Source organism: Ruditapes philippinarum, unplaced genomic scaffold (assembly GCF_026571515.1).
Source record: "Ruditapes philippinarum isolate M1 unplaced genomic scaffold, ASM2657151v2 ctg1725_1_1_1_1, whole genome shotgun sequence".
Classification (NCBI taxonomy): Eukaryota; Metazoa; Mollusca; class Bivalvia; order Venerida; family Veneridae; genus Ruditapes; species Ruditapes philippinarum.
In genome coordinates this window covers 2144-25721 of record NW_026865853.1, presented here as the reverse complement: position 1 = coordinate 25721, position 23578 = coordinate 2144, and the positions used below count along the sequence as shown (strand labels likewise).

Below are 23578 nucleotides of genomic sequence, written 5' to 3'. Positions count from 1 at the left end.
ATTTTTCTAAGCTACATTTGCGGCTTTATTTCTGTGTGGTTGGTTGTATTTGTAACGTTGGAAAATTACATAAGAATTTGCAAGCCGTTTGTTGTAAAGAGGTTGTGTACGACTGCCTTGGCAAAGATTATTGTTGCTATACTGTGTCTTATCTCGGTGTGCTTATATAATTTCCCTTTCTGGGCCATGAGTGAAGATAACTGTTTATATTTACCGCGACATCGTAACTCTGTACAAGCGCTTATATATACTGACACTGTAATAACACTTGCATTACCAATTTGTTGTATCATATACCTAATGACGGCAATCGTTTGCAACCTTGTAAAATCCTTTCGAGTACGAAACCTTAGGCGAGCATCCAGAACCTCGACGAACAATCCGCTTGCAAAAGTAACAAAAATGTTGTTTGCTGTGACTGTGACATTCTTTTGTTTAAATTTACCTTCACATATCTACAGATATGTAAAGATGATCTCTTCTTTTGTGCACGAGAGCTCAGAACCTGACAGACATTCCATTAAGGAAGAAGCTATTCAACAAACAACACTGCTGTTGTCGTATATATCAATATCAACGAATATCATAGTTTATATTATATTTGGAAGTAAGTTTAGAGCAGTGTTTTTACAAATGTGTCATTTATGCGACGGTTCTACAACAGAGAATGATAATCACCACGCACAAAGACAAAGTCCTGTTGGATCCAAACAGGATAGCAGTTATCATTCTAAAAATATAAATTTCCCAGCCAACAGGTCATTGACAGTGTTAACAGACAATGAATGTTCATCCGAACTAATGCCTCTACAAAGAGCGTACACAAAATAACAGTTAAATATTGATTAAGGTCACTTTTTAGAAGCCAAGTAAAATATGTCTTTAATAGCGCCTCTTTATTCCTTGATGTACCTTTTCCATAAAATAAGAAATATTTCGGCGCCTTCATATGCGCGGAGTATGATAACAATAAAAATATGATAACATAGGAAATATAAATGAACATAGACGATATGATATAATCTGTTCCCGTTTATAATATTCTATGTTTCGGAATATGATATTTTGTAAATGATGTTTATATTCAAACATTTATAGGGTATATATTTTTTCAAAAGTGCCTTGTTAATATAGTTAATTCATGGCAACAATTATAATATATCAGTTATGTATGCATTTTATTAGAAATATTGGAGTTTATAATTGTACACAAATGCGTCAAATAAGACATATAAAAAATCATAAAAGTACGCTATAACTTAGGAAAACTTTCATAATTCACCTAGTGGATTTTTCTTAATCTGACAGGATGACGATCATTGAAGTAAAGTATATTTTTAAGGATACGTTTGTATTTAAATTAACGCAAGCACAGTGTACTTCTTTGGAATGAAGTTTGATAAATTCGACATTTTGTAGGTCTTCATATTTCCTTGAAAACCTATGCTTTGCTTATTCCAAAAGCAATCGATAAAAAATGTCGCATGCAGCGGGAATTCAAGTAATTGAGTAATCATCCGAAAGCAACAAATTTTATAATCATTATGACAAAATACATGATAAAGAGAACTATTTCGAAAGAAAAATCAAGTAAGCTGTTCAAGTTAAAGATGTTAAAAATGGTAGTACCATCGGTGATGCATGTGTATGAGTAATGATGTTGAAAGCAGATTATGCCTCAAATGAATTTGTTTTTACTTGAGAAGGGGCAAGCATTTGTTAACAATGTTTAAGAATGTATAGCTTAAAAATATATAAGAGGCTTATCACCGGAAGATAGTAGCCCTAGGTGTGATACGGGCAGCAAATATTTAATAAAGTGGTATTTTGAATCTTGTACAATATTAACTAAATCACTATTAATGTATTAATTTCCAAACAGCATTCGAAGCAATAAGCACGTCATCTATATTGTCAATAATTAATTTTCGGAAATTATATCAGGGCGTCAAAATGTAGAAAATGAATGAAAATAATAGCATTTAAGGCGTAAAAGGTCTTTTAATTAAACTTTGTCGTTTTATTATTCAGTCTGGAATTGTCTTCTCGAATAACACGATATTGTGAAAAATTGTTTATCTAAATAAAGCATTCGAAAGCATGGCAATTTGTTACTGTTCTATACATTTTCTTAGTAACAAAGGTTAAGTACTAATGACTTTCAGAGATCATTTGTCTAATTTGAATAAGTGAACTATTTTGGCTATGGAGGATTAAAATTCAGGTGGGATGCTGAAAAACAAGTTGCCTGGCTTATTTAATGTTTTCTATTAATTCAAAAATACAAAGCTATGCCTTTCAAAATATTCATTAAGTTACAAGCAAATAAAAATTACTCATATTCGCATTTATGTTTTAGGAAATAACATAATTGGGATATGGTTGTTTTACAACGTATAAGTAAAATATATAAGCAGATAATATATCAAGGTATTTGCTCGAATTGCTTTGTTTTTGAATAGTCACGGATTTGTAAATTTGTTTGATTTAAAATGAAAGTTTATTATTATAAATAATAATCTTAGTGCTTACAAATAACCAATAACCAATCACCCAAATGAAGATGATAAACTTAAAAGAAATCACACCATATCATTTTTGTTTTGTGTTTTAGTATCAACAAGTTTCGAAATTTGACATTCATTTCAATTGAATATTTCTAACGAGCCTCAATGTCATAAGTGAAAAGGTATCACATTATTTTATTAGACTGTATTTTTTTACTTATGGTATGAATAAAATAAAATAAAACTATAAAGATACAACATGATATCTATCTATTCAGTCTATATTTTTTTATAATCATTATCGTTATGTATCTTGTAACAGTCTTGATTGCGTCTGAGGAAATTTTTACGGAACAATATCACGATACTTTTATTAATTATATATAGGGGTTGTCCAAATATTCTGTGACATGATGATTTTGAATTTAAATTAAAAGATGAGAAAGGTGTTATAATGCGTATAATTAAGAATATCCTGAAAGATTTACATATTAAAAACTCAACAAACAACAAAATAATGGCATGATAACCTCGGCAACTCTGTGAGTCGCTGCACGCGTCAGATGTCATATACTATAAGAATCTTACACTGGCTGCCGGTACAGACAGGAATATCTAGCTCGAGGGTAACTGTTTACGGCGGTAACGAGGCTCTGCCGAGTTACCGCTAAACAGTTACCCGAGAGCTAGATATTCCCGTCTGCACTGACAGCCGGTGTTTGATTCTTTTTCTTGCATATTACATATCAATTATTTCCAGAACAGAAATTACAAAAAAGGATATTTTCATAACACTCTTTTTTGTTATAGTAGCGTATGAACTTACAACTTCATTCAGAACGTATAAGTGACGTCATCCTAAGAACGCAATTCATTCATAAACGGCTCTCGTCAATGATGTCATTTAAAACACGCGACTTGTCTTACATGGGGGGTGTAAGAGTTTTCTAGCACCGGTGTAAACGGTACATAATCCTGTCTGATATGCAAGAAAACGTTCGTTTTACATACGTTAAGTGCCTTTCTAAAGTAAATATTCAACTCAATTCTTATAGATGACGTAATCACACACATGTATCAGACGAAGACGTCAACATGATTTTGAGCAGACACAACATTCAATATTTAAAATATACGTACATTTCTAAAGCCTAAACATAACGAAAATGCAGATTTTATTTGACGAGCGGCGGGAACTCCTTCCTGTACGTTAAATAAGAGAACTGAAAAGTAATGATTGTCAATAACTTATAAATGACTTGATGATATGAAAAACAATAGATTCATAAGTATATATTTTTACACTTGCATTATAAATGAGTTGTCTATAAAATTTGTCACAAACTTTTGAGACAACCCTCGTATAAATTGTAATTGTATACAGAGAATGTGAATAAGACACTCATTTTGAAGAAATAAATTGATATGTTTCGTTGAGACCAACCACTTTTGCAATTTGATATCATTTTTAAAGAAAAAAACAGCTTTTGGTTTGATTTTCCAATTTTAACCAAATCCATTTATTAAAATTCAACAAATAAACATGAAACACAATAATAATATTCTTAATGACATTTTATTTTTCTTCAATTTTGTTTAATTATCATTATGGTATTTAAAAATGAAACTTTATAAAATTTGAATATTTTTTTATCGTAGACACTTTATCGTTTTAATATATTTGGTAATTATATCTCATATAATTCATGCAGAAATATTCCAAGATAGCAATTAAAGAATTCCTATCCTTATCTATGTGTGCTTTACGACTTTAATCTAGTTCAGCCATTTAACTAAATAATGATGATTATTTATTATGATTTATGTATCGTTTTATGTACGTGTTGCTCAATCTATCCTTTCAGATACACATTGAACTTACCTTTACAGATACACGTTTAATTAACCCTTCAGATAATTGTTCAATTTACCCTTTCAGATACATCATATAGTTTTTTTCCCAGTAAATATTGAGCTGTCTTGGTCTATAGGATATATTAAGCTCATTATCAAATTAACTTCTTGAAATAAATGAAACATAGAATGTTCATCAATATTTGCTATGCAATTATGTTCTTTAGGGATGTCCTGTTCTGTCACTTGTTCAGAAATAATTTGATTTAACCTGCTTTCCAAAACATAACATACATACCAAAAAGAGGTATATGTAATAAACACTAACCTAATTTTAAAGAAAGATTGCCCAACTTTTTTATAAAAATTGAAGGCTAATGATACACATATGCCATATGCATTACATTCAAATTGACAAAAACTACATTTAACTTTAAAAAAACACGTTCGTAACTTAATGTAGAGGACTATGCAAGCTCAGCATGTAAGATTGTATCTATAGTATTTTGTTTCATGCACAAAACTGTTAAAGTCTTATCAGGATCATTAGACAATATTATTACATTTCTTATCGCACAAAAATAAGCATTGTCAATGGAAAATAACTATTCCACTTCTGCTATATTAAATGTAAGTATTAAATGAGATGTAGCTGATACATTACAATGTACAGATCATTAAGTATTAAATCTATATGTAGTGACAATGAAGAAATAATACGACTTAGCCCATATCGTTTGTGGTACTATCTTAAATCTTTTATGTATAATAGATCTCGCTTCTTTTCGAAGCTTCAACACATTCACGCAATCATGTTATATTATTTGAACAGATCCACTCAAACTCAAGAAAATTCAATCTTATGACGAAGAGTTATCATTTATTATCATTTATTGTCAATCAGTTGCTTGTTGAAATTGAATCACACAAGATAACAATATGATACAGCTGTTCATTCAGCTACTCTTAAGAGTGACACGTCTCCCATCATTACTCAATATAGACTTTACGAGTTCACTGACACGTTGTTACTATTAATAGCTGAGGCAATGACGCTTAGGAAAAGAAATATTTGTCATTTCAGCAATATTTAATATTGACAAATATTTTATTTTACCTCGTTACGATAAATCACTATGGGCAGACTTTCAAATATCTTGTCATAAAACATCATAGAGAGAGTACTGAATTCAATCAAACGTGAAATAGATATATGTAAATTTTTTCTATATTTTGACTACAATAAGGTCGTGACCTAAACTCTAGATGTGGAAATTTATTGATATTTTATCAATTTGAAACCTTCAACTAGTATCTTTATTCAGAACAGAAAGAAAAACAAATCCATTTTAAAACAAAACTGAATATATTATGAGCTTATTCATAATTACTAAAAAATGTTTATTTGAGAAAAATTTGTTTTATATTAAATGCAAAGTAAAAAGAACAGATATAAATATTGCTATTATAAAAGAAGCTACATCATTCAAAATCGGTAACCAAACGTTTTTTATAGTACCTATTCTCCTTATCTGGGAAACAGATTGCCTCCAACAAACTTCGCAAACATAACCAAACGGAACTTTCTTGAAAAATGGCTTATGTTGATTTAGATTTGAGACTTAAAGATTTTATAAGATGCAACAAAAGAAGATAACTAGTCAAGTAAAATACCCCCAAATTATACTTTTCTTACAGGAAATGCTGTCACTTTAGGGTACTTGAGTAACTGATAGAGTTAATAAGTTAAAAGCTTTATAACGAACAAACAAAACCATTTAGAAGGTTCCTTATATAAAAGGATATTTTCTAATGATGCTTATGAAACCTTATGACTAGACTCTTAAATAGTTTCTTGATTAGAAAAATTAAATCATTAATGGATAGAATCGTATAAAAATCTTAAAAGCATTCTGTAAATGGCTGGAAAAGAACAACACTATCAGTTTCTATGTGATTTACATTTTTAAGAGGAATAACAAACAATACATTATTAAATAATCACGTGATTCGTTTGCTTTTCCATAATTGTTCCAGTTATTTCTGTTCTGTAATGGAATGACGTAGGTTACTAGCCTGAACGTCAATAGAATTGACAGAAAAACACAATATGCTTCATTATTAAATTATTCTTTGCGATTTCCTATAATTTTTTGATGGTGAATGATTTGTGCCATGCTGTTTTTTGTTGTTTTTTTTCCGCGGAAAAAGAACATTTCACTTGCCATTTCTTTTTATTACCTTATTACATTATCATAATGGTTCTTTAAAACGAAACTATATAAAAATGAAATATTTTATATCGTAGACAATGTATTGCTTAATATATTTGGTAATAATATCTCATAAACATTCATTCAGAAGTATTCTAAGATAGCAAATTAAAGTAAAACAATACGGAACCGATAAAAATATTCTTATCCTTATGTATGTGTGTTTTTCGACATTATTTTATTTCAGCCATTTAACTAAATTATAATAATTCTTAAATATTTTATTAATTATGATTGATTTATCGTTTTGTGTACGTATTGCTGAATCTATCATTTCAGATACATTTAATGTACCCTTTCAGATACACTTTCAGTTTATCATTTCAGATACACGTTTAAGGTTATTTTCAATGACACGTTCTTATAGGATAAATTATGTGCATTATAATATTCAGGTCTTGAAAAAAACGAAAGGAAATGTATATGTAATAGTAACCTATCAATATTTGCTATGTAATTATGTTATCTAGGGATGTACTGTTCTCTCAAAGTTTCAGATATTATTTAATTTAAACTGCTTTCAAAAAAATTACATACATAACCAAAAGAGGTATATAGACGTAAAGGATTTTGTAATATTTGATATTTTAAGTTGTAAAAGATGAATACATTAAAAACGAATAGAGTGGAATTTAATTTAATATACGCACTATTATCATAGAAACATGTCAAGAACTTATTGTCCGTTGTTCGGCAATCAATCATGGACGCCAGCCTTATCGGGCCGTATTGTAGTGGTTCAACGTAATCTAGTTATTACAAAACCTATTTCTACCTTCTTTACAATTCAAAGTGATATACTGTATATTTAAATTCGCTGTCAAGAGTTCAGTTGAATTAGTAAATAAATACAATATATTTCGAAAGATTGACCTTCATAATGGTGATTGACCGATAATTGATTAAAAAATTGTTGAGGATATGATTAAAAAAAACTAACTTAGTTATTGAAAAGATTGAACGCTAACGATACGTTCTGAATGCTATTTATTGAAATGATGTCTGCGAATAACGTGAATTATTGATTCATATTTTCATAGTAAGATATGAAATTGAACGCAGGTATGGCAAAATGTTTTACTTGCTTACCCACAATTTGCAAATTGTTTGGCATAATGCCACTTTAAGGAGGACACAGTGATGAGGAACAAGAAGTATCGTCTTTAAAAAAAATACTCGGCCGAAGTCAAACTGGTTTCCTTGCGTATGTTATTTCCAAGTTTTCCAACATAAAGAGTTGTTAGCAATGCTTGCATAACAATTCCATAATAATTTCTTGTAGGGTTATTAATCTTGAGAAATGGTATATGTGTTCTTCGTTGAACCTGCCGTGTGTTTTCTAAATTGAACCTGCTGTTTTTCAGGAAGTGAACTCGATTTCACCTACATGAACGCAGTCAGAAGCAGTCATATTTATAAATACGTGATTGATTTGCAAAAACATATGAACAGTTTAAACATTTTTTTCAGTTGAACACATCAACGATCGTATATTAACACATTAGGTACTTATTGAATATCATAATCTATGGGCACCTGATAAGTTCGGATTTTTGGTGTGTTATTCGATATTTCATGTATAAAATAAACTTATAGGAGCGTAAATATATTTTTGGTCTCGTTATTTTGGACAAACATTTTTACTCGCAAGTTATTATAAGTACACTCAATAAGATCTTATAGGGAAAAAACTGTTTGCTAGAAAATGAAATGACATCTAAACTACCCTTTACATATTATTTTAGAACGTATTTCCAATTACTGACGTTTTATTAAGATTTTATTTCAGAGTTATAAATAATGTTAGAATGGCCAATAAGATTTGCAAATTATAGTTTGTAAATTTAAAAAAACCAACTGATTTTAAACAATTCCTTTGTTTGTAGCCAAATCTCATTTATTGTTAAAATCAGGATTTGTCTGAATGTTAAGCATCTGTCGTGAGTTTTTCTTGAATCCGTTTATTGACATTATCTTCATACGCATTGCATGTTTTGTACACAACAGAACCCACGACGGAAAGAATATCTCGAAAAAGACTGCATAGAAATCCAAAACAAAAATTGGTAATATAGAGCAAAGTCAGGAGGGTAGAATAACATTTCGATTTTCTTTAAAATATATTGAATTTTATATAACAGTTTAAAAAGTTGAATACTAACCCTGCAATTGACATACTTTTACAGACACATCTGGTGTTATGTTTCACATCTGGAGCAGCGGAAATTCACATAAACTTTTATACTTTTTACCAATGCTCATTTTTGAGATACATATGGGGTTCCACCCCCGTGGTACAGAAACTATATGTACATGAGCTGATACACGTATGCCATATAAAACTATTTTATAAAACCACGTTTGCCTATGATTGTATTGGACTATTCAAATCAGCATGCAGGCTAGTATATGTCAAAAATTGGTACGCAGGAATTGCTAGAAATGTTCCCTATGTTTTCTAAACACTTGACATTTTCATGTGTTTTGCTCATTTCAATATGTTACATTTGTTTATTTATCAGGTAGATCTATAATAACTTTAAGTTCTGGAGCACGTTAAATGATTGTTTAATTGGTACACACGGTCTTATTGTATATATGTTGAACTATTTAAACATGAAACACAATTAAAGTTTCCAATAGTCTCAAATAGTCATGAGTATTTTGTGTCATGTAGAAGACTGTTGAAGTTTTATCAGTATCAATAGAAATTTTATCAGTATCAATAGAAAGTATTATTACATTTCTTATCACACACAAAATAAGCATTGTCAATAGAAAATAACTATTCTCATTCTGCTATAGTAAATGCAAGTATTGAATTAGATTGAGTTGATACATTACGATGTACAGAAGGTATGTATTAAATCTATATGTAGTGACAACGACCGTATAATATAAATAATATGACTTAGCCCATATCGTTTGTGGTATTATCTTAAATCTATTATGTATTGATCTCGCTCCTATCTCTTACATAACTAACACATTACTGTAGATATTTTCGTGAAACGATAAAGGTTTTTTACAGTTTTAATTACATTGTCTGAATAAAATCTCAAGCGTAGGTTGAATGCGTTGAGTGAATGTGCTAGAGAGGTTAATAACTTATTATCCATTTCAACTTTTATATGACAATATTTGATGAACTATGAAAGCGTGAGGTCAAACAACATTAAAGTTCTTAGTACGAAGTTAGTGTTCGAAAAACCCTATATGCCCAAAAACTCATAATTATTAAAAACATTAATATTTTTTATAAACTAGAGTCCTTATTTAGTGTACAAAAAGAACAGATTTTTCATGAAGATGAGTCATCCTTTGATTCTTTTTCATTTTTGCATTAGGTAAAGTTAATACGACTAAATATTTTTTTTGAAGTGAAACGTGATTTACTATTTCATTTCCGGGCCTATGTACGTAATATAGACAATTTGTGCCTTGAATATAATATAAGTTATACCTTGCTGTAATAAGATAAACTTTGTGATGAAGCAATCTTGAAACACAAGAAGACTGCCAGCTGATCTTCGTTAAGGTTATAAGAATGGACAATATCAAACTGTTTCTCTCCTCTGTCACCAGTTACATTTACCAATTAAATAAATATAATTATATCATTTAAACTTGTTTGTCGAAGTCATCCAATTCATCACGAACCATATTAAGGATCGGAAAGGAAATTCCATAGTTTATAGAAACTAACTCTGCTTCTTTTACAAGCTTCAACAAAATCACAAAATCATGTTATATTATTGTAATGGATATAAACGCAAAAATCAATCATATGACGCTATTTTATAATACCATTTATTGTCAATCAGTTGCTGGTTGAAATTGAATTCCAAAAACAATGATATGATACAGCTGTCCATTCATCTACTCTTAAGAGCGACACATCTCGCATCATTACTGAAAAATGAATTTTAGAGTTCACTGACACGTTGTTACTAAAAATAGCTGAGGCAATGACGCTTAGAAAAAGAAATGTTTGTCATTTCAGCAAAATTATGTATAGACAAATATTCTATTTTACCTCGTAACGATCCATCACTATGGGCGAAATTTCAAATTATTGTCACAAAACATCATAGAGATCGTATTGAATTCAATCAAAAGTGAAATAGATATATGCGCCTTTTTTCTATACTTTACTACAATGAGGTCGGTGGCCTTATAAATAGACATGGAATTTTCAACTGGTATCTTTATCTTGAACAAATAGAAAACAAAACCATTGTTACACAAAAGTAAATATATTATGACATTTTTCATAATTACTAACATATTGATTTTTAAAAAAAGAGATATATAAGTTGTTTGATATTAAATGAAAAGTGAAAAGAAAGACAATAGATATTGCTAGTGATATATAAGAAGCTACATCATTCTAAATCGGTAACCAATTTTTTTATAGTTCCTATTCTCCTTATCTGGGAAACTGATTGTCTCCAACAAACTGCACAAACATAACTAAACGGAACTTTCTTGAAAAACCACTGACCTTGATTTAGGTTTGAGACTTAAAGATTTTATAAAGATGCAACAAAAGAAGATAACTAGTCAAGTCTAATGCCCCAAAACTATATTGTTCTTACAGGAAATGCTGTCACTTTAGGGTACTTTAGTAACTGATGGACGTTAATGACTTAAAAGCTTTATCACGAGCAAACAAAATCATTTAGAAGCTTCCTTATATAAAAGGATATTATATAATGAAGCTTATGAAACCTTATGACTAGACTCTTTAATAGTTTCTTGATTAGAAAACTTAAATCATTAATGGACAAAATCGTATAAAAATGTTAAAAGCATTCTTAGACTATACATGACTGAAAAAGTACAATACTATCGGTTTCTGCGTAATTTACATTTTATAAGGAATAAAAAAAACGATACATTATTTCATAATCACTTCATAATCAAAATGTTCCGTTATTATGGCGTCGCTTCAAGTTATTTCTGTTGACGAGGGCTACTAGCCGAAAATGTAACATAATTGACATGGAATCACTACGTTTAATTATTTGTGTCATATAATATTTTTTATTATGAATAATTTATGCCATGTCTTATTTTCACTCCGCATGGGGGGAGGCAAAAAAGAACAGATTCACCACGTTGTCGTTTTATCGTATTTCCACCTTAAGGTCCACGGAGAAAGAACGACAAAGTATTGACCTTGTTGTATTATCAAGTTTTTTGTCTTTTACGCCCCGGGGAGCGAACATACGACATAGCACAAATCATCCCCCATAATTGTTTAAAACCTGATTTGGTTTCAAATCAGAAGCATACAGAATATTTTACTTTGTTAAGAAATGATTTGAAGATAAATAACTATTATTAAATTTTGATATCCATGGAAACAAAATGTGAGATGAATAACAGATGTGCATCAATTTAATTAAGTGTCGATAGGAGTTGGATGTTTCCTATTTATGAACTTTTTATCTTAAAGATCATGCATGGAAACGGGTTTGTTTAAAGATGATAGCAAAGCAAAATCGCAAGCTAATTAGATAAACAAATTTCCTAACAAAAACTAAAATCTGCTGAAAAAAACATTGTTGCCATTTCCTTTTCTATACGCATTCGGAAGTGTCAAACTATCTTATGATTTTAATCGACTACATTTTAGAGAAAGCAGTGCCATTCATGATTAAACAAATGCATACAATTGTCAGAGACATTAATTGCGATATCAATACTTCATGTAAAACATGTGTGAATATTTTGAAGCTAAAATGTACTAACAACTGCAACACGTAGTTTGTTGAAATTGACACCATGATTTTATAAACTGTTGTGTCATTTCTATAATAACTGTAATTATGATTATTTGAAAACTGCGCATAGGACATTTACTTACCTTCATGTATCAAAATTATATTTTTAACTTAAAAAGGAAGTTAACTATTATACCTTTATTAATATGATAATGTTTTTGTACCATTTTATGAACTCATATGTCAAAAACTTGTGTGCCAAGAAGTATTTCATTTTTGAGATAGTCATTCAAATTATGATAACAGCGGTGACACTCAAACATACAACATCAACTATACTTAACAATTCTTGTTAATGAAATATGGGTTGAGTGAAGCTGGTATAAACTGTTACAAACAAGAGCAACATTTTAATATATTGTGTACATAGGGTATAAGACATTTAATTTTGTATCAGGAGATTTCAGGGAAATGAAACTGCTGTAGAAAATTTATAACACCTTAAGGATAGGAGATAGGTCAACAACGGGCACAATCAATTATGTATTCTTATAAAAATTGATGCAAAATATAGGAATGTATCATATGGATATTCTTATGGAATATTGCTTTAAAAGAATGTTGATAAAATTGAATGAGGACTTTCTAACTCACATTATAAAAATGCGGGATTGTCTGATGAGATTTTGAAAAATGAAATCTGACCTTCCTAATTTTAGATGATAAAGGATGGTATGAATTTATATTAGGGGCCAACAAATGATATTACTTGTGTCTCTCAAAATCCTTTAAATTTACTTTTGGCACCGTATCACAGTTTCAAAATCACAGAACTGAACTTAGTTGTGCTGAGTTTGTATTTATAAATGTAGAACATTTGTTGTATTATAATTGTATTCTTTGTAGTCATCAAAATACCCTTTTGTTTATATTTTGGCTTTTTTATGACACCTGCAGCGTAACGTTTTGTTCAGATGTTAATCAAACATAATATAGATCAATTAATAAAATTATTAAAACAAGTGTTTTCTACTAAGATGTTTTTACCGTTGTCTGAGGATTAATGTGAATTCAAAATTGCACATTTAAATATCTAATCAATATGACGAGACATTCTTTAAAAATGACATTTGAAAGGATTTAATTAAAGTACGTAGACGTTTAGTTATGCAATGCAAGCGATAATGCTAACTCTTTCGCACTTAAAATAAAATTGTAAGGTTATATTAAGTTTTCAATAGAATGAAGTATTCGGAGACATCTTTCAAGGTATATGAACAAATACTAGTATACAAAAGTAAAGAATTTCTAATCTTGAAAATTGCACCAGGGATTTCCAAAGCGGACAGTGCGATAATTCTTTAAAATATCTCACTCAATAATCATTTTTACGCAAATGTTCGTATTCAAACGACAAAACATAGTGGTTGTTAGGCTGAGAAATAAACGCCATAAAATAAATAAACAGGATCGACTGGCGAATGGTCTTATCGGGGGTTAATGATAGGATAAACCTTGACATGAAATAAATATCCAAATACTAGGATACTACCAAATTATGTTTGTAAATGATTCTCGGTACCTGATTTGTCGATTTCAACTATGGCTGAAATGCATATTCATCCAATCTTCGAATATATACTACAATAGCTCTTTTTCTGTCATTGTTCCCTTAATGCTGCTGTTTCATCAGTAAACACCACACGAACTGTGATAAACAATTCTTTTTTAGAACTTTTTATTTATTTGTTTACAGTAGTTTAAATCAAACTTTGTTTCCATTTTTGAAGAATTGAATTCTAACTGTTTATTCGTGACTGAATAAACAATAGTCAGAGTAAACTTTTGTGTTTTTTATTTTACGATAGCAAGGAAATTAGTAAGAATAAAATGTTTTGAAAATATGTTTTGACACTTTAGTGACTATACATTTATTCCGTTCATTTCAAGAGAAGGAAAACAATTGTCAGAACTAAATAAAAATGAAACCGGAGTTTAAAAGGGACACAAGATGTATACAGACAAATGTCGAAAGACAAACTTCAAAAGCAGGAAACATATTCTTAAAGTGACTAAAAGTGACTGATTAAATAGTTTTCAAGTAGTCGTGTGTTCACACGACGACAACAACAGCGATAAATATGTATAAGAAAAAACGGAAACGTTAAAGAACGCCCCAAAAGGCAACCCTGTGGCACTATTTGCATTTCTAATATAGTAAATAGGAGGTCAAATATACGTATATAGGATTAGAACGATGACATTTGAAGTGTAAGTCAATTGTATAGATTTAAGCAACATCGAAGAAATGGCTTTACAATGTGATTTTCAAACTTCGTAAGATTTTGGGTCATGGTAAATTTTCTGCTGTTTTTACTTAAATCATTAAACGTTTTATTAAAAGAGGTTATGACCCTACTATTTTAAGACATACTGCATGCTAAGTGTTCAACCCTTTTACAGTTTGACACTACGCTTTCCTCTTTTGAATACATCTGCTCGTCTTCTGCCTTGCTTCGTCAGGCCCTTGTAGGTGATTTTCTTGTTGCTTTGTCTTCCTTTAGGACATCGAGTACTTCTATTATGGTCATTGGGTTTACTTTTATATGTTTCTAGATGATCATTTTGGGGTTTTACTTATTTAACCTTTTGTAACTATAACAACTGTTAGAATTTTACTTGGCGGGGATTCATTTTATTTACACTGTCTCGTTTATAGGAACATGGTGGGGCTAAGAGTGAGGTTTGGTGCACCATTAACCGGTTTAAACTCCCCAGCAGTACTTGTGCTGCTGACCTCTCCAAGGCGGCGCCCCTCTGTGTTCTTCAGATGTAAGTTTATGTTGTTTCATACTGTTTTGGTGACACTTTTGCTTGTGTCCCTTGTTGTTTTCTCGTCTACGGTAAGTATCTTTCCCTTTTCCCCTAGTTTTTATTTCTTTGATTTACCCCCTTCCCCCGGCCTTCTGTCCCCTTTCCCTGTGCCCTCTTTGTGGGCTGATTATTCAATCCTTTATTTGTTTTCTTTGTAGTCCTTATCAGTAATAAATTTTTTCCTATTTTTCAATCATTTATTTGTTTTCTTTGAATTCCTTATCAGTTACAAATTATTTAGCATTTTAGTGATTAACCTGTCCGTGCTCTGTCTTGTGCCCTGTCCTGTTTTTGTTTTGGGTCCGCCTGGGCTCCTTGCCAGTGGTTCTTTTTGCTGGGTCGTAAGCGGTTTGTGTTCATTGAAAGCCGCCTTTCCTTGTTGATCTTGTTTATCATTTTATTTGTATTTCAGGTCAATGCGGAAGACACGCAAACTCAAGAAAAATAAAAATCTCGATAAAGTGTGACTCCCAGGAACCATAAATCACAACAAAATAACATGAAAATTCCAGCCTCGGTGGTTTGATTGAGTCTGTACATGAGGGATAATGAGATAGTACAACTACGTCCCCTAGCACCGACTTGAGCGGTATTCTTATTTTAAACACTAAATGTGCTGGAATCACTGATCCTGGAATCACTGATCCTGGAATCACTGATCCAGATCCTGATGGACCAGCCATATTATAAAAACACTGAAATGAAGTGCGGGGCACGTTTTACAAATTGCAGACTCGGTTTGATTGAGTCTGTCCATCAGGGATAATGAAAACGTGCATTGTTTTGTATCGGTCAATCTTATTGGCGATTTAGACACGACTGAAGTAGTTTCGTTGGTAGAGGATAAAATAATGTTAATTCAAGTGGATAATGACGTAATACAATTGTAAGACAAAATAACTATTTTTTTCCTAACAAAAGTACATGCAAAACAGATCCAGGTTCTTACCTCATTTGGACTTTTAATAAATATCAACGAACATAATATTTTACAAAAACTGTTTTTGGAAATATTTTCAATTAAAATAAGCAAAATATGGATTTCTAAAAAAGACACAATGGACAACAATGAGTACTTGTAATTTTAGATCTTATTTACTAACAAACGACGTTTTTGAACCAAGAAATCTTAAAACATTGACTGTGTTATTCAAGTTATATTCGAATATTTCAGTTCCGTAATAATTTCAGTTTATTTTTGTTAATTCTGTTAATAGTCCTTTTTATTTCAGTTTTATTAATAACTTTTAACATTTTTATTGTCTGAGCCACAACAGATTTTAAATTTGGATCTCACGCTAGTCAAGGAATCTACAGTATCTTTGAATAACTCAACCATTTCCATTAACAACAGCGTTACATATGCTTAGAGACATTAAAAACCCAATGACAAACAACAAAAAGCGCTCTGTAGGTTAAATGTCAAATGTTTCCCAGTAAATGTTTCAGACTAAATACACTACTTTTCATGCATGATTGCAAAACTCTTTATTTCAAACTTGCTTGTAAACATTTGTTTTCGCTGTCTGAATCATATTTGAGCACACTTAATTATAATACAAGAACAGATAAAAAACGCATAGTCTTCATAACTCTATTTTCACTCACATTACGTTAAAACGTCAATGTCCTCCAAAAACAGATTAATGTATTCACTGTTTGAACGAATTGTCAGAATTGTTTTTATATCCTAAAATCAGGACATCATCTCAAGGGAAGAAACTGATAAGCATTTCACATGCTTTATAACCTTTCTGGTTGGCCTTTGATTTTATATTCTAAGAAAAAGACATTAAAAATATTATGATGTAAATGTGTTATTCAAGTGAATGTTTTTCAATCGTCAGGTAAAATCGCTCGTTTCGTAATTAAAAAAAAGACCAAAACAAAAAACCCTCTCTTACTAAGGCAAATGTTTGAGACTGACGAAAGAGTTATTTGTCTATAAAATGGTGTTATGCACCTTTTGTCGTACATGAACATCTGCAGAAGCAAGATAATGCAAGTGAGTGTTTTCTTATCCCTTTGGCTTCCGCAGGTATTAATGTATTAGTGATATTATTGCATATAACATAATAATAAGCTAGTTTAATGGCATTGTGTTGGCAACGTGTTTTAAAAATGAAAATTACACTGCTATCATTGCAGCATATGTTTATTATAAAAAAAAACAGCGCGTTTTCTTATCCTTTAATGATATTCTGTGTGCAAGAATCTCTGTTACATCAATTTTCTCCATAAACAGACTCAAACAAACCGAGCCTGCATAATTTTCAATTTTGTCGTTTATGAAGTTCATAAGGGATTCCGGTTTGCTCTTTTTCGGCCGGAGGTCGTCTGATTTCACCTTGACTTCCGCTAAAATCAACAGTAAAGAAATGAATATAGGCAGAATTTTCATTGGTCATTTAAACACTAATAGCCTGTTTGATTGATACTTTAGAAGAGCTTCCGTTATAGGTAGCTGTATATATAGAGATCTGTTCGATTGCGCGCTGGCAAGAAGTGTTGGAAAAAGATAAAAGTCAGAATAAATATAAAAACACAATAATGATATTTTCTAGATGTCTCTAACAGCTTTTCAATAAATATATGAAATTAAATATGACAGATCGCCTTTTCGATACTTTTGCGTTCGATTGGGTTTCTCTTCTCATTATATTCTCCTCTAGGACCGGGCAAAAGACGATTGAAACGAACTTTCGACTAATTTACAGTTGCAAAATTCTCCGTGGAATTAGTGTACAGTATATACTTAATCTTTGTTTTATTATAAATTCCAATTCAAGTCAAATTCCATTTTAATTAAAATAAAAAAATGTAAGTAATATTGTTTAAATCTAAGATGACAATTAATGGGGAAAAACATTGCGGGTAAAATGAACTGAAATAAAACTATTGAGGACGAATAAAATGTTCTGTTTGCGGTTAGCATGGTTAGCTTATCCTATGCAAAGTAACATGTTTGACTTCGGCCGAGTATCTTTTTAAAGATACTTCTTGTTTATAATATATTCTTTAAAATTGTTCTGTAACTTAATCTCAAGATGGTTTTTGAATAGAAACAACATTTGTTAACAAGGTTTTGTACAGTTATTAATTAATTAACTTAACAGAGTTTGACCAAATTACTTTACAAAAATGTTCAATGTATCGTTAGAACAGTATAAGATGTGAAAGTATCAAAGGAACAGTGATTTAATTAGAATGAGAGCTGAATGATAAAATAAGTTATACATCATTTTAAAAATGTCATTGACCGGATTAATTCAAGTAGTTCTTATCTATCAATGACAACCTTTGGAATGAACTATATCTCGTATGCTTGTATCACAGATTAAAATCCCAAGGTATCAGCCATCTATAATAAGAAACATATTTTTAGTGCTAATGACAAACTATTTTGTTAGCATAATCATATGGCAATGGAGATGATTGAAAGTTAATTATAAGAAATATTTAATGAGAAGAGGTAAGCAACAAATGTTGGTATTCGTACATTATTGAGAAGAGCCTTGCGGAGATCAACTATCGAAGTAAATAAGATGTACATTAAATTTGTTTTACTTGTGTGAGTAATAAGGGAGACCTTGTCTTCGTTCATGAAACAGCATTGATTTGTAGACACAAATCTAAAAAACAATGTGGTATCATTAATAATTATTTGTTAACAAGAATACCACATACATTTTGAACAAAAGGTGAATACATATTTTTTCCAGGTCTTTATTTTCAGAAAATGTATGTTAAATTCCAGTTAATTTGGTAAATCGTTTCACATTAGGTAAAACTATTGAAGTTAAAACATTTGTACGAGAATGTGGTTTAACATTAAAAAAGATAGAACATCATTGAAATTAGACTTTAGGTTTAATGTCATCAATTTCAATAATGTTTTATGTCATAATGTTTAATATGAATATATATTTATATTTTTAAATATGTTAATATTAGCAGAAGGTACATTGTGCCTCAGAAATCAATAAAAAATATATTCTTTAGTTAGAAGTCAAACATTTATTAAATAATGTAATAATTATGTATTTAGAGCATTTAAGATGAAAATTACCTCAATAAAGTAGATTTGAATGTGCGAAAATGTGTCAATAAAGTGTAAAATGTAAACAAACTAGTATTTTGACTTCCATCCAAAATATCAAATCACTGTAACTATACCAATTGAAAAAGAGGAAAAGGAGAAAATATAGTTTTTCTATATAGTTTATAAGTAACTTTTTGGAAATTGTAACACGATACCAAAAATTAAAAAAGATAAATATAACTGATAGCATTTTGAAAGCCTAATGGGCCTTAACCGCTTTGTAATGATTATACCTCCTATTGCAAAGCAAATTAAATGGAAGGTATTTGTTTTTATAAAACAAGACTTCAAATACTTTGTTATACTGTAATATGAATACTTTCAGAGAAAAATGTTTTTACTTTGTTTGATTTTGCTATCACGAAACATTAAATTAATTATAACCTGATTTTTAACATTATAATTTTAATTACGATATTAATATCATACTTAAAATATCTTCTAGTAACAAAAATTGTCCTAAGATATTATCATCAACCAAAAAATGTTCCCTAAAAGCAATGAAAACTATAAAATTATATGACAATTAGAGACACGCTTTAATTGAGACTGTTTATAGGAGATAATGTTCAAGTACAACTTTTTTCACGTCTCTAGCACCTGCAACCGGCATAAGCAGTATTCAATATTCATCTTTATATATCCCTTGTGGCTGAATGGTTGTCTTTGTTCAGGTATACGAATTGCAGCCACTGTTTGCCCCTGTGTGGTCGTAAAGGGCGACTAAAAGGGTTCAAATCATTGGAATCTAAACATCTCTTAGCTCTTGCTGGTGAGGTTGTTTTTGACCCCTTGTGTTGCTTGGAAGTTTGTAACTCCTTAGGTTAGCCAAAATTATTTTTCCTGTGTCGGCGTAATATGGCATATGACCTGCATTGTAAACTTAAACAAAAAAACACTCCTCTTTAAATTTACTTAAAACACTGATCCAAAAAACAAGTTAATTTAAAAGTTAAGCACCGAGCCACTCTGCCACACACCTGGCGAGCGTTTCACTAACATTACGTAAGTTTTGCGTATCTATTTACGTAAATTTGGACTTACGCAAAACGCAAATTTACGTTAGTTGCGTTTCACTAAACAGAACGTAGCGTAATTTTACGACACTGAAAATTTACGTTAACCGACTTTTCAATAGGAGGTAAAAAAGCGCTCCCGGATGTTGACAAGTCGTCTGTCAAAACGTCAAAATGGATAAACACCCGGACAAAAAACGGAAGGAAAACTGGACAAAGGGGGAGGTGGAGGCGTTGTTGACTGGTTACATCAATAACCACAGCGAAATAGAAAGTAGATTTTCTATTAAACTGACTGCCCAAGTTAAGGAGGCTTGTTGGCAGGATATTTTGGAGAGGTAAATTATCATGTTACGATGTAGGTCCGTCGAAAGTAAAGTAAGCAGAGCCTAGATCTATATTTGGCCTCGTCCTAAATTTTTTTAAATATAACGTCGCTTGATATTTGTGCTTCTTGGCAAAGCACAAGGCTTGATCGACATAAACTATAACAAGTCTGTAAGGTCTGGTAGATTCTATATTGATCTATCCCGAAACGAATCCGGGTCAGCTCGGGCGGCCCTTAAACGTACTCGGCCACCGAGTCAGCTCGGCCCTATACCAACTCAACACGTATATTGTACTGTACATATGTTATAACATTTAGTGTAAGTTTTTTTAAAATCCTGTAAAAACTGTTGAAAATCATTGAATTTTCTACAATTTTTAGTACTAAGCCCATCTTGCACAAATTCTTTAGTGGTGATTACCCTGCTGTTTGAATTTAGGTTAAAATATCACTCACTCCCTGGGAGTGACCTGAGTGGGTCATATTGTTTTTATTGTTTTTCTAAGAAAGATTAAGACATATTGGAAATGTACCAACCATAAAATGAATAAATGTTCATAGATGCATTAATATCTAATATGAATTTAAAGCATAATTTCCCCTTCCATTTATTATTGGCTAAAAACAACTTAACTGATTGAATATTGGTTGTTCCGGGATATATTTGGCCCATTTTTAATTAAAGAATACGGAAAAAAATATAGGATGAAACAGAGATCTGCCGAGGACGCGATTTTGCGCCATTGGCGCTAAAAAAATTAGAATGGCGCAGGAAAATCGGCAGCAAAGGGCCATGGGCGCATCAAAAATCTGTGCCAGACTTATAAGAAAACAAAACTGTCTGCTGGGTTATTTAGTCATCCAGTCAAAACTGGTACCAACAGCAACATGTTACCCATGCTCCTGTAATTACGCATATTCTTTAGTTTATCCATTCCCCTATAGCTTTTGTCCATGTTATCTACTTACCGCATTTCTTCTCATAATCCCTTTCCCACACAGATACTCATTTCTACTACCGTAAATTTAATCCAATAAAACAAACAAACAAATTATACAACTACTTAATATTTAAAATGATTATCGGTAACTGAAAAAAAAAAAATTGCTATTTTAAGAAATGCTGTAAGTTACAGTATAATCTGACAGGTGTTCAACTTGATCAACCCTAAGGTCACTCAAGTTCACGCAAGTTTTGGCTGATGAAGTGTAAAAAAAGATGTATATTTCGTCATCAGAATGTTTGACAGGGTGATTAACCAATCAGAGAAACATTGTGCATGACTTTTTTCATGATCAAAAGGTCTGTCGGCAAATGTCTGTGATGTATGCTGTCTACACAGAGGCATACAAGGGGCAATAAAATTCGTCAATATACAGTGGTAAGGGACATTTGGTGCAAAGTAGGAACAATTAAATGGATAATGCACAATATAAGACATTACAAGTAAGAACCAGCAATTATGTGAATAAATTTGCATATCAAATTTTTGAGCAGCCATTAAAAAAATATTTTCATTTTTGCCTGCAATTAATATTAGTTAGAAAGTTACCATGTAGGCATAATTTTTTAATTATTGTAAAGTACTGAATTATAAGTGAACCACTTGTCATAAAATATGATTTAAGATTTATTACCAGGGAAATTCAATTATCTACAAACTTTTTAACAATTATTTTGGTCAATGTTTACTTATTTTCCCAAGGCCCATACTTTGGTAAAAATGGCCCATCATTTTCAGACCAAGTGGGCCCAGGGCCCAGTACTTTCAAATTCTTGGCAGATCTCTGGATGAAATAATAAAAAATAAAATCGTATGAGTGTCAAACATCTTTATTTCTTTAATTATGTGCTTTGTACAGGCAGCGTCCTTCAAATAGAAAGACTCTGGTACTGGGAAGGACTTACAGTTACTTATAATCTATAAAACGTTACATATACTGGGATCCTACATATTACCGGACAAAATATGATGTTTTTTCGCTGTAACTTTTATTCAAAATAATAAAAAAGAAAGAAATTTTACCCAAATATATGTGGGTTCTTAATATAAGTAAACATTCCTTTATCAAACATAAAATCAAACATTTGACCATAGACATGTGTCTTTAAATTAGGGCATTAAAAGATGAAAAAAATTGTGTAGACAACTCAATTTACCGGACATGTATAGAACATTGTGTTTCAATTTTTTTGGAAGTCTAATTAAATTGAAATTTAGCAAGGAAACTACGACTATTGAATGTCAATGTTAAGATACTGTAGTAAAAGTCCACAGAATGTTACTTTCTAGTAATTTCTACAGGTACAATGTGTAGTTTGAAATTTATGGAAATAAGTGATTAGTTAAAGGTCATATAATTATACAAATGTAAAAGTACTAAACATCATTACAAAAATTCCAGGACGAAAAAAAAATGAGGCCTGCATTCAACATTGTCTATTGTTATCTTAAATATTTTTTTCTGTCAATTCAGTGTTAACAGCCAGAGTTCCTGTACCAGAACCATAAATGAACTTAAAAAAAATGGTCCGACCTTAAAATGGCTATTAAAAAAAGGGAGAGAGAACGTCGGCTGTTTGCCAGTAAGACTGGAGGAGGGCCACCTCCAGCTAATCCAGACAGTTTGGAAGAAAAGGTAATCAAATAGCATGCATTTGAAACAAACCTGTCTTTATCCCAATTTCACTTGCAAAAAAAATATGTTATATATTCTATGTGTTTTCAACTTGTGTCAAAAATACATTAATTTTGTACATCATGTAAATTTTTTTCTGAAAAATCCTAATTTTTGTTTCTTTATATTTTGTTTCAAGGGATAAATTGATTTAAAAAAAACTAAACTATGATTTACTTCAATCTTAAGTTAACTTTTAGGTTCTACAGTTGATTG

The 23578-nt window shown here is 30.8% G+C and overlaps 1 protein-coding gene across 1 annotated transcript in view; it reads left to right on the top strand.

Annotated features, from left to right (window-relative positions):
- Positions 1 to 23196, top strand: part of LOC132730560 (uncharacterized) — a 59211-nt gene extending 36015 nt beyond the window's left edge. Inside the window, exon 6 of the mRNA XM_060716517.1 lies at positions 23162 to 23196. Within this exon, the coding sequence (XP_060572500.1) occupies positions 23162 to 23196 (35 nt within the window). The remainder of the gene's footprint in view (positions 1 to 23161) is intronic.
- Positions 23197 to 23578: the final 382 nt, after the last annotated feature.